The 12,219-nt window shown below is 45.1% G+C and overlaps 2 protein-coding genes across 9 annotated transcripts in view; one reads left to right on the top strand and one right to left on the bottom strand.

Annotated features, from left to right (window-relative positions):
• The first annotated feature begins 345 nt into the window (after nt 1-345).
• On the top strand, nt 346-3,714 carry EMC4 (ER membrane protein complex subunit 4). Of its 3 annotated transcripts, none has more exons than XM_020815493.3 (6): nt 346-484; nt 1,352-1,443; nt 1,579-1,693; nt 1,863-2,016; nt 2,898-3,058; nt 3,422-3,714. In XM_020815493.3, exons 2-6 carry the CDS (start codon nt 1,358-1,360, stop codon nt 3,455-3,457), a joined length of 552 nt encoding a protein of 183 aa, XP_020671152.1. In that variant the 5' UTR covers nt 346-484; nt 1,352-1,357; the 3' UTR covers nt 3,458-3,714. The 3 variants fall into 3 exon arrangements, with proteins under 3 accessions (XP_020671152.1, XP_020671151.1, XP_072833059.1); XM_020815492.3 differs by having other exon boundaries at nt 398-536; XM_072976958.2 differs by lacking the exon at nt 1,352-1,443 and having other exon boundaries at nt 420-536.
• Nucleotides 3,715-5,155: 1,441 nt separating this feature from the next.
• SLC12A6 (solute carrier family 12 member 6) overlaps nt 5,156-12,219 on the bottom strand; it is a 50,549-nt gene continuing 43,485 nt past the window's right edge. For 4 of the 6 annotated variants that reach the window (XM_072976952.2, XM_072976953.2, XM_072976955.2 and 1 more), the window contains 8 exons: nt 11,803-11,907; nt 11,381-11,549; nt 9,314-9,509; nt 9,043-9,212; nt 8,814-8,945; nt 7,781-8,172; nt 6,962-7,095; nt 5,156-6,850 (listed from right to left, as the gene is read on the bottom strand). In XM_072976952.2, coding sequence (XP_072833053.2) covers nt 6,759-6,850; nt 6,962-7,095; nt 7,781-8,172; nt 8,814-8,945; nt 9,043-9,212; nt 9,314-9,509; nt 11,381-11,549; nt 11,803-11,907 — 1,390 coding nt within the window. In that variant the 3' untranslated portion in view covers nt 5,156-6,758. The remainder of the gene's footprint in view (nt 6,851-6,961; nt 7,096-7,780; nt 8,173-8,813; nt 8,946-9,042; nt 9,213-9,313; nt 9,510-11,380; nt 11,550-11,802; nt 11,908-12,219) is intronic. The other 2 variants (XM_072976954.2, XM_072976956.2) reach the window with 1 other exon arrangement.

Here is a 12,219-nt window from a genome sequence, read left to right as displayed (position 1 = left end):
ATATTATTCATATATATTTACATTATATAAATATAATAGATATACACATATTTGTGATCTTAATGCATATTTCCAAACAAACATATTTTAAATATATATTAATGTATATTATATAAATATCTAATGTTAATCTGTATTTATAATACATAGATCATTCTATTTTAAATGGAAATATATGTTAAAATCATAAATCCGTCTATGCCTGTTTATTATCTAGTGAAATCGTAAATATGTGTACATTTATATGTGTTTTGTATTTATTAATGGGCACGTATAATGTAAATACTGTAAAGCTATAGGGGCAAGGACCTTCGGATAAATAGCCTTCACTTCTAAGGTTAAGCAGGAAAGAAAACTCTGCTTCTTGCCGCTATGGTGTCTATGGATACATGACGTCACCGGAAAGAGGAAGTGGGGCTTAAGGCCAAGCCGGAAGTGGCTGTAGCAGGGTGGATGGAAAGAGGCTGGAGGCGGAATTAGAGAGGTGAGCAGAAGCAGAAGGTGGTGGAGGAAGCAGAAGCAGATTCTTTTTGGAGGTATGCCATGGACTCAAATAAGCATCTGCAAAATATATTGAATTATATTTGATAGGGCAGTTCCAAAATGGTTTTAAACTGTTCAGGGGTCTTTTATTTTTATCCCTTCAGGTGTGTATAAGGTTTTTTTTTTTTACCGGGGGAGTAGCTTTGCCCCTTCATCTCTCGAGCCACATTTATGCTTACTATTTATTTTATTCATTTTGTCGCTACCCTGATTTCTTCCCCAAAGAGGGACCGAAAAACATCTGAATAGGATTTATTAGCAGCATATATTATATCCTACTAATAAGATATAATTTATCAAGCCACCCTTCGCTGTGTAAAGTGTGGCACCTTTTTTTCCCTTTTATTTATTTATAATTTTTTGCTCTCAATGTGGGCACAATATTGTTCAGCAATACTGGGTGGGCCATTTCCTGGCATTTTGAATTTTGGATACAAAAGCACGGTGTCTCACATTCATAGACTGGAGGATGTTTGCAGAATTGAAGAACTATTAAAAGATTGAGAGTTTCTTCTCTCTGGGTTGGAGATAAGCAGTTAGTGGATACTGCTGAAACTCGGAGCGAGTAGCAACGCTGAACGTGGAGATGCTAGGTGATCCGAGTAACGCTGTTGGGAGTATTGATATTTTTATCAGTTTCTTTAGGTTATGTGAAGACACTGATTTATGAGAGGTAGAGACAATGATGCATTAAAGAAACTTTTGATTTCCAGGGAATCGGGGGAAATATTTGGAGATGAGCTCATATCTTTTGTACCTATTCGATATTCCCACAAAGGGTCTGTATTTAGCTTTTTTTTTTTTACAGGAAGAGATGAGCACCCCAGGGGGACTGGTGACCAATCGAGGGCGGCGTTTCAAATGGGCCATTGAATTGAGTGGGCCAGGCAGTGGAAGTCGGTACGTGCCTAGGGGGAGACCTTTATATAGGCAACTTCTGGAAGCAATGGTTTTGATCCTTGATTTGTGAGAAGGATGAGAGAGCTGCTTTCCAGATGTAGGCATTTGATGCTGTTGTTTCTCTTCTCTTGCCAGAGGCCGAAGTGACCGCAGCAGTGGTCAGGGTGACACTCTGTATCCCATAGGCTACTCAGACAAGCAGGTGCCAGACACCAGTGTCCAGGAAACGGATCGCATCTTGGTGGAAAAGGTAGTATAGTGCAGGGCTGGGAGGTGAGGCGAGGCTTGTTGGATTCCTTAAGTATGCTCTCTTGGCAACCAAAATGTACAACCTTGGTATGAGTTGTGAGAACATTGTGGTGGCCACAAATAGCTTCGTAAATCTAAAATTTGCCTCTTCGACTCTGTCTTTAACCTAGCGCTGCTGGGATATCGCCCTAGGTCCCTTGAAGCAAATCCCTATGAACTTGTTCATCATGTATATGGCAGGCAACACAATATCCATCTTCCCCACTATGATGGTCTGCATGATGGCCTGGAGACCTATTCAAGCACTGATGTCCATTTCTGCCAGTAAGTAGACCGTAATCCACTTCCACAGCAATCACCTTATTCTTGTGTGCTTTTTCTTAACCCTATCTTGTCTGCTTTCTGCTTCATGGGCTTAGACTTGCCCAAGGTCCCACCTGGGAAAGATTGTGTGTACTTTAGAAACCTGATGTTTCACTTCAAATGAAATCTAGAGTGTACGCGGTGTTGCTCAGACAGAGGTGCTGGTATCATTGTTCCAAATTGTAGGTGCTTAAGGGAAGGGTCCTTGGATATAATTGTTAGATACAAGAGCAAGATAGCATACTATACAGTTCCTAAACGGCCCAGCCCGAGAACAGTCATGTGAATGAAACGTGTATAACAAATGAACTAGAATATGTTATAGGAATGGACAGGGAAGAGCAATTTCTTGTGTTGAGTGAGTCTAAACCTCAGAAGTCCTGCTGGGCAGTGTTCCTGATGATGCTGCCAACTTGAGGTGATGATTGGGGAGATTACACTTGGGCATCCAGAACCAGAATCTCTGACTGCAGAGATGTGGTGAGATATAATGGAATGCCAAATCCATGTATGCCTCCCCTGATCAGACTTGGAGAACAGTGTGTCTTATACTTAGACCTGGCATTCATGAAAAATCAGATTTAACTAAAATCAGATTCTCCTTCTAATATTGATGGATCATGTATTAACTTATCTCAGTAACAGGGCTGCTCTTCTTGTGGAAGAAATTCATAGCACTCATGCCATACTGCTGCTTCTTCACCTGTGGAAAGCATGCTGTTGTACGTAGCCCAAAAAAGGCATCATCCCAAGGAGATATAAACAGCCCTTTGCCTCTAGGTGTCAGAGAGGATGTATCTCTGTTGTCTCTTCTGTCTCTTGACTTCTTGTTGATCCCACAGCCTTCAAGCTACTTGAGAGTTCAAGCCAAAAATTCCTTCAGGGTCTGGTGTATTTAATCGGCAACCTCTTAGGATTGGCATTGGCTGTTTACAAGTGCCAGTCAATGGGACTGCTGCCGACTCATGCTTCTGACTGGCTGGCTTTTATTGAACCGCCGGAGGTGAGTATGAAGAGTTCTGGGGTCTTAAAATTTTCAAGAGAGGTGTTGACTTTATTGGTGAATGGAGGCAAGATTACTCAAGAGGCAAGTCATAATGATCTAGGTCGTCAGTTCTGTATGAAGGCTAAGAATAAGGAAGGTGACACAAGACTTGCTTCCCGAGATCAAAGCTGAATTCCCTTCTGGACTTTAAAAAAATCAGTCCTAGAAGTTAAAATATTTTACAGGAGTATAATAACAAAGATATGTGTATTATTTTTTCCTGTTAATCTGTGATTGAGAACCTCCTACTAAAATAGTTTCATTATTAAGATCCTTGCTCACATTTGCTGATGGTACTTTCTGTCTTCTTTTCATGCCCAGCGCATGGAGTTCACTGGCGGGGGCCTCATATTATGATTCAACCCTCCTACCAGCAGCTGATCACTGCTTGAGAGGATTGGACTGCCGAATACTGATCTTTGTTCATGCCTCATGACTTCTTCACAAAGCTGCCAATTTGGAAAAGGATATTTTTGCGTGTGTGGAATAACAGATGGAAATGCAGACCCCCACAGAGGAGAAAAAGACTGATGTGCAGTGCAGGATGGAGCGAAAAAGCTCATCCTGCCAAGTTTTTCATCTTCCCCCCTTTAAATAAAAGTAGTAACAAATAAGTTTGTTTTCATAGATTTCCTGACACAAGGAGGTCAGCAGGCTGGTAAACCAGCTTTCATTTTCCTTTTTATATAACGTATATTTCATAATCCCTGGAGATACCAAGTTTTGCTCACAGGAGGTCCAGAGGATATCTAGTTACTTTTGAAAAACACACACATGAAGAGGTAGCAAGTGATCAGAAATCTGTGCTGGAGAACCACAGGTGGTAAGAACTGTCAGTAGTCAGTGCTGAGGTAAAAGAATAGATATTCTGACCAGATGTGAGGTAACACACAGTACTCCACCTATGCACTAAAATGGTTAGCCCCTTAAATTCCAGATACTGATTTCTGGAAGCGGCATGAATCATTTTAAGAGAAGTGCACCATTCTGTTCTTTTCCCGAGAAGTCTATAAATCTCTATAGGACTCCTCGGGGGAGTCAGGCATCTTTATCAGGTTCTGACTAACCGTCATAATAAAAAGCAGATTGCTGCTGTAATTCCCACTATGCGGGCAGAGCCATACAAGGGGATACTGACCATTCTCTTATCCTCCCACCTTCCCTTAACAACCAGATACCGCAATGTTTTTCGTTGGGTTGTAAAGAGTAAGCACTATGCAAAATGAAATACCAGTCTACATTTTCTTATTCACCTACAACATATCTTTGGTGTATGTTGGATCAGACCACTGAATTCAGTTTCTATTGGCAAATGTAGGAATGAAGACGTTTGAGGGGTTGTCAGTCTGTAACTTCCATCAGCCTGAGAGACTAGTGTTTGCAGCAAAGGAACATGAGAGTTGCCTTCCAGCTCAGGTTGCCCACTCCTGCCCTTTAAGTATGGAGCAGACTCTACTATGATTGAATTCTACATGATCAAAGAATGTGCTGAGACGACGACCTCTTGTTGTTTAGTCGTTAAGTCTTGTCCGACTCTTCATGACCCCATGGACCAGAGCACGCCAGGCCTTCCTGTCTTCCACTGCCTCCCAGAGTTGAGTCAAATTCATGTTGGTAGCTTCAATGAGACTGTCCAACCATCTCGTCCTTTGTCGTCCCCTTCTCCTCTTGCCCTCACATTTTCCCAACATCAGGGTCTTTTCCAGGGAGTCTTCTCATGAGATGGCCAAAGTACTGGAGCCTCAGCTTCAGGATCTGTCCTTCCAGTGAGCACTCAGGGTTGATTTCCTTCAGAATGGATAGGTTTGTTCTCTTTGCAGTCCAGGGGACTCTCGAGAGTCCTCCAGCACCACAATTCAAAAGCATCAATTCTTTGGCGGTCAGCCTTCTTTATGATCCAGCTCTCACTTCCACACATCGCTACTGGAAAAAACATAGCTTTGACTACGCGGACCTTTGTCGGCAAGGCGATGTGTCTGCTTTTTAAGATGCTGTCTAGGTTTGTCATCGTGTTCCTGAAACCATTGAGACTGCAGAACAGCTGAGACGCAAAACTATGTATAAAAAGTTTATTCTTTACATAATTCAGGAAGCCAAAAAAAAAATCACACCCCAAAACTTTCTATGTAAACAAGGCTACATCCCCAATAAATTAAAGACCCCCCTCAAATAAGAGATGTACAGTGGTGTGTGAAATTCCCTTTAGAAAGAAAGCTGGAGGAGAGGTTGGAGATGCATCTGCTTAAGGCTACCCCAAAGGAGTGGTCCCTGTATACGGTTCTTGAGCAAGGGATGTGAGGAGGAGATTTAGACATCCATCATTGAAACTGAATAGGACAAAACAGACACAGCACCTTTCCCCCCGTTTGTTTCTGTAGGGGTGGTAAGGACTCATTCCCAGCACTCATGAAAACAGCAGTTGTGGGTCTTCACCACTGAGAAAACTGTTCTAAAAAGAGGGTGAGCTTAAATGTTTTGGCATAGAAAGGGTTATAGTTTCTCTCATATTCAAGGGAAGGGGGTGTACGTACTCAGGAGCATGCAGACTTAACAAATGTCAGGAGATATTGCTGTTTCCACTCCTTTTGACATTTATCCTGTGCAACAGGAATGGGACCAGCAGCAGCCTGCTTCTGGCCAAAGAGTTCCTTTTTCTATTTGGGGAAGGGGATACCGTGTGACTCATGTGCAGTGAAGCAAAATCCCGTGCACCCCCCAACTGGGAAAGGAACTCCTTAATCAGCAATTGGCTGCTGCTGACATTCTCATTATGCAGACAGAATCACAACAGGATACTGGCTGTTCTCTTGTCCACCTTCCCTTGACAACCAGATACTGCAACCTATTCTGTTTTAATACTTGCATAAGACTGGAGAAATAAGTCTCTGGGCTTCCTTACCCAGGCAGGAGTGTGAGGGCCACAGGGAAAAGGGCTGGCTGGGAGGACAGTCACATAAATCCCTCCATCGGTACTGCCGCCTCCGTTAGGGGACAACCATTCTCTACCAACTTGCCTTGGCAAAAAGTGAATTTAGAGTTCGGAACCCCTCCAAGAAGCTATGGATGAAGAACTATAGAAGCACCTCCATCTTTCCAGATGCTCTCTCCCTCTGATTTCAAGGAGAAAGCTGAAAGGCCTTGGCACTAACCAGAAGAGAATGGCACCACAGACGGTAAAGCTCCAGTCCCCTTTTCTTATTTCCCTCAACAGACAAGGACATGCAACTGTCCTTCCAGCTGATGGTCCTGTCGCTCTCTTGTAATGGCTCCTGGAGAATGTTAGCAGCAACTAGAAGGCAGAAGCAGTGGGGGTGTCCCTGCTCTTGTGCTCCTTTTTACCCCCACCAGAATCGGTACTTGTCTCGAGGGCTTTTACGCTTGTGGAGGGAGAGACTGCATCACCTCCCGACCCACCTGTCTAAAAAGCTCATGTTGGTTCTTCTGGAAGGAGAGAAGAAAATGTTAACTCTCTGTCCTCAACAAGGAGAAAACTGCCCTGACTTCAGGCCCATGAGGCCACAGGGGGAAAAGGAAGCGAAGGAGGCGTGTCACCAAGAACTGCTCTTCTTGGGAGTTCAAGTGGCAGGTGGTCACAGGCAGGAAGCAGATGCCAATTGGACAGAAGCTAGTCCGTCAGAAGAAGGACCTTCCAGTGCCTCTAGGAGTAGATGGTGATGACCTCGCTGCCACCACCCCGCACAAGCAGCACACGCTCAAGCCCCTCGGTGAGCACCTCCAGGAATTCCATATCTGGAGGTGGGGGACAGTCAAGGAAGTAACCGTATGCAAGTGTCCAGACACCCCCTCCAATCCCTCTGATCACCTCCGCCCCCCGGAAGAGGTTTCTGCAGGAAAGGATACAATTCTCATCTCCCTCAGGATTTCGTGGCGGACCTGGCATATTAAGCAACACCAACTTGGCTTCATGGGACTTGTTGACAATGACCTCATTGAGTTTGACAGCTGTGTGCATGCGTCGCACATTGGACTGGTCCCTGGGGAGGAGAAGAGGTGGGTTATCACCAAGACCCAATGCATATATGAATGACGTTTTATAAAAGTAATTGCTCTGTGGATGAGACCAGAAGATGGCTGTGAACCCCTGGTTAGGTTCAGAGCCCCAACTAAGAACATCTGTTGAGCCAACCACTAAACTGGCACTTCATGCCCATCTCTAGATGAAACATCTGGGGAAATGGGGGAGATCACTAAAGGCACGTATGTTTTAGAGAAGAGAAAAGAGCACTTCCTGCAGAACAGAGAATAATGTGGCAGCTACAACAACGTGAGATGCGACATGGCAGCCCACAACAGCTATGGGCCAGTGGGAAGAGAGACGGGGGTTTTGCACTGATGGGGGAAAATTACAGGAAACCCTAATGAAACATGTCATTTGGAGGCACAATTGGAAAAATGGCCAAACTGTAAAGCATAATTTTTTCCCTTGCAATTCTTATGTTTGCTGGAGGGGAAAATTCTTGTTCTACCGTATAAAACCAGGTGTCACAGATATTCTTGCCACAGAATGTAAGTCAGGCTGGAAAACAGGACTTAGGACAGTCCCTCTCATGTAATTACCTGTAGTTTCTGAAAGTCGCAGAATGTAAAGCAGAGGTGTAAGTAAGTGGAAAGAAAAGGCCTGTGAAATTTGAAGGGTTCTGGGAATTGTTGGGTACTTACGGCCGCATATTGAGCAGATCCTGGAAACCTTCGAGTGACTTGGATTTCTGCCCACGGGATGCCACGTATTTATCCTTGGTCCATGTCATGTGCACCTTCTCCTGGTAGGTTTCAGTCTCTTCATCATCGTCTGAGCCGATACTTGTCAACCGCAGCATAGAGTTTCTGTCCTTCACAAGCTGAGCCTGCAAGAAAGGTATTCCATGCAGGTCCGTGAAGGAGAAATCAGAAAGTGCTGGTTTTTCAACCCCTTCCATCCCACCAGGTGTCTCAACCTCGTTCACCTCTCGGTCCCGTTCCGTCTTAGAAAGACGCATCTGCCGCAACATCTGGCAACGCTGCTCCATCATCAGTGTACGCTCATAGGTATAGGCAGAGATGTCACTGTCATGCTGCCGGGGCAAGAAAAAGGGGACTGGTGAGAGTGGTATCTTTTTCACAGCAGGGATATCGGCCTTTCCACCTCTAGCCATGCCCATGTTTCTCTCTCGTTTCACAAACAACAGGAAACGACATCTATAAACAGGGTTGGGAAAATGGAGTACAGTAGTTTATAAAGCTCAATCTAGGGGGTTCCTTAGAAGGCAGGCAACATCATCATCATAGAATTGCAGAGCTGGAAGGGCCCCTATGTGCCCAGCCCTTGTCAAAGAGGTACAGTAGGGACCAAACTCCCAACCTCTGGCACTGCAGCCAGATGCCCAAACCACTGAGCTCTCCAGCAGTTCATACATATACAAAGAAGCAAGAGGCTAATTCTTATGGCTGGACAAGAGGAAACCAGCTCACAAGTTGTGTGTTACCTGCTGGTGAATGCTGAAGAAACAAGGGGTCTTCAAGAGCTGTGGGTGGGACCTGGCATTCAACATGTTGAAAAGTCCTTGACTTGTTTTATAATCATCAAGGATGCTACCTATCACTGTCTGATCACCCATCTAAGCTGGGCCAGGGGAAAAACAATAAACCAACCCCTATATTCCCAGCTTCTCCCTGTTTCTTCACCCTCCCCCTACCACTGTTTTCTGTGTCTCACCATCTCCACTACTTCCACCTCTGCCTCAATACGGAGGTGATAGAGGAAGGTTGCCAGGTCCTTCTTCATCTGAATGCTGTTGTCCTCCAGCTGGGCAACTGTGAAGATGCGGATTTTGCATTTACGCCACACCTTGGAAGTGGGAAGAGGAACAGTCAGCAACCCCCCCTCCAGCCTGCTTATATCTTCCCCACTGATTCACCTCCCCAGCAATGCCTCCAGCCAGCACCTTGTGCTGCTTGAGAAGGAAAGGCAGCAGCATCAGCATCCCGCCGTCATGAACAATCCACCAGACATCAATGTTCCCCTCGGTGAAGGGCTCCGCATTGCTGGGGAAGAAGGCCACATTCTTGGCCACGAGGAGGGCCAGGTGAGCAGCTGTGGTCACTCGGACGGTGCCTAGAAGGCAGAGGCCAAAGGTCATGCAAAGTGGTTCACCTTGCTGTGCCGAACCTTCCCCTCCATCTCTTCCCAGCAAAACACCCTGGAAAATAACATACCGATGAAGGTCTTCCAAGAACGGGAGTCCTCGCTCTGGCGCCAGGCACTAGGCCAACCCATCACCACCGTGTTGTGCTTCATGCCCCCCAGCCCACAGGACTGAATGAGGTGGGAGGTGCCCTCTCGGACCTTGGCAGCCACCACGATCTGGCAGAAGCCTTTGACTCGCTCTGCTTCCATCAAGTGTCTGATTGTCTGGGGGAAAAAGCATACAGAAGGGCCACTAGAAGGCGCTGGTGGACACAGAGCGTCTCAGCACCGCAGCCAGAGAAAATTCTGGCAAGGTGGAGAGTCCTTATAACTTTGGCCAGTGGACCTGAACATATTGTGGGGATAAAGCATCATTAGGGAAGCAACCTTTAAAAAAAAACCTTCTTAGCAATTACGGTGTAAGCCCCAATAAGAGGACTGAGGTTCAGCTCCAGAAAATGTGAGACATTTGAATACCTTCATTTAAAGAACGGCAGCTAGCCTTTTAGCTCCAAACCAGGGTGGATAAAAATCAATTTGATTTAAATCACGATTTAAATGACGATTTTAGATTTTTTAAAACCCATTTTTTATTTTAATCATCAAAAAAATCTGGTTTTTTAAAAAAATTTAAACTGTGATTTAAATTACTTTAAATCAAATCTGCCCTACTCCAAACCCTTCGTACTTGAAAAAGAGACTGTGACACAGGCTGAATCTGGCAGGTTGGTTAATCTTAAGGTAAATTTCACATATTCTCCCAAACAGGTTTAGATATGGCCAGACCATATTCACAGATAGGACAGAAGAACATGTCTTAAGCCTTGTTTAGTAAACATTTACTGACTGATTCATCTCTCATGTTAACTCTTAACAATGCATTTTAGTAAGAGAAAGTGAGTGAGTTGGTTGTTGGAGGTTTTCCGGGCTGTTTGGCTGTCTTCTGGAACATGGCCAAACAGCCCGAAACACCTACAACAACCATCACATCCCGGCTGAGAAAGCCTTTGAGAATACTAGTAAGTGAGTGTCTGTCTGTATGGACAGTTAGATGTTCTACCCCAGAATATCACCAGCCAGCACTAAGCCTGGTCATATATATATCTTAGCTGCAGAGCTATTTTGCATGCAAGAAGTTCAACCCCAAATATCTCCAACTTAAAGGATTTTAGGTAGCCAAGAAAGAACCTAATTCTTATATACTGAGGACAGCTTTTCTCAGTTAAACCTGGGCTACATGCTCTGGCATAAGGAAGGCTCTCACATTCCTGGCACCTAACAGGTTAATGGAAAGCTTTATTTTATGCCTCAATACCCAAATATGATTTTTGTGCATTTGAGAACAGAAAGCATAGAACTGTAGCACTAAAATGGATCCCAAAGTCACAAAGTCCAATCTCTGGCCAAAGGAGGAAACTCACACTACTTAAAAGCACCCCTGCAAAGTGGCCATCTAACTTCTGTTTGCACCCTTCCAGTGAAGGACGTTCTTCATCACACTGCTCTTATAGTACAGTCTTCCTAATATTTCTCTGAAATCTTCTTTCTCACTCTTTGAACCCAGTACAGTCAACCCTCGACTTACGAATGGCCCTACATACGGACTTTTCGATTTACAAAAAGCTCCGTTGGCAAAAATTGGCATCGACTTGCGAACGGAGCTTGACTACAAACGAGGTCGAGGTTCCGTTCGCAAGTCAATGCCATTTTTTTGCCAACGGAGCTGTTCGTAAATGGCTCCCTGCAAAAAGGCAGGGAGAAAGGGCTAGAAATTTGAATTTCCAGCCCTTTCCCCCTGCTTTTTTGCCTTTTGAAATGCTGGAACGGATTAATTCCGTTCCCATGCATTTCAATGGGAAATGGTACTTCGACTTACTTTTCGACGTATGAACATTGATCCAATATGGATTAAGTTCGTAAGTCGAGGTACCACTGTACTTCTTAGGGCACTGCCCTCTGGAACTCCAGGAAACAATGTGGCTCCCTCTTCCATGTGACAACTCTTCAAATATTTGAAGGGGGCTAAGAAGAAGATCCCTTCTTACTACACCAAGGATGCCTAGTTAGCTGTAAAGAGGTGTAAACATGGGGTTCACCTGCTCGGCAGCCAGTGCCTCACTGTAGCACTCCAAGAAATTGCCCACCATGACAGAGCCCACGATGGTGAGGCCCTTGCCGGCTTTCAGCTGGGAGGCGAAGGTGAGCAGACGTGGATGCTTCACGTGCAGGTCCTCGTCCAGCTTCAGAAGCACCAGCAGCTGCGGCCTGGGAGAAAAGGATATCCAAGATACACATACAGGGAGTGAAGTAGCAGGTGGTTTAAGGCAATCGTACGTCATTCACATACACTTATGGAGCATATTCATGTACACGCATGGAGCATTTTATAGCACAACACACACACATGAAATGAGAGATACACAATATGGGCATCACGTGTATGCACACAGTCCGTCTCATGCACGCACAGCCCCAGCGAGGCAGTGAAGTCAAGAAGCAGCAAAAGATGCTTCCTTACCTCCAGTTCTTGGTGTGGGGTGGCCCTTCCTCAAGGCGCAGCAGGGCGAAGCGGGCTGCGCTCAGGGACAGGCCACGGATGCCATCCCCCCACTCCTTTTCAGCCCTGGGGGAGAGGGAAAGGGAGAGAGAGAGACAGAGAGAGAGGCACTGTTCAGCCACAGAAGGTGCTTGGCAGGACCAGTCCTCAAAATGTTCCCCACCTTCCAGAATTCAGGCAGGGGCGATTGCACCAAGACAATGATGAAAAATCCAGATGGCTATGTAATAACACAGGATCAGTTTTTTATATACAGATGGAGATGAAAAACAAACATTACGCTTCCTGCTCTCTTCTTTTTCTTCTTCAGAGAGATGGAGCCAAAGAATTTGAGCTTAAAACCTCTGTCTCCAACCACCACTGCAGTTTTCAGGAGGA

The sequence above is a fragment of the Pogona vitticeps genome, chromosome 6, assembly GCF_051106095.1.
Source record: "Pogona vitticeps strain Pit_001003342236 chromosome 6, PviZW2.1, whole genome shotgun sequence".
Classification (NCBI taxonomy): Eukaryota; Metazoa; Chordata; class Lepidosauria; order Squamata; family Agamidae; genus Pogona; species Pogona vitticeps.
The sequence above is the reverse complement of the archived record's forward strand: the minus strand, read 5'-3'. Positions and strand labels throughout refer to the sequence as shown.

Bases quoted from the DNA above. Each gene is read 5' to 3' on its own strand.
- EMC4 (XM_020815493.3), top strand. From the start codon at position 1,358: ATGAGCACCCCAGGGGGACTGGTGACCAATCGAGGGCGGCGTTTCAAA. The intron at 1,444-1,578 runs GTACGTGCCTAG...TTCTCTTGCCAG, and splicing joins GGGCCAGGCAGTGGAAGTCG to AGGCCGAAGTGACCGCAGCA. The intron at 1,694-1,862 runs GTAGTATAGTGC...TCTTTAACCTAG, and splicing joins ATCGCATCTTGGTGGAAAAG to CGCTGCTGGGATATCGCCCT.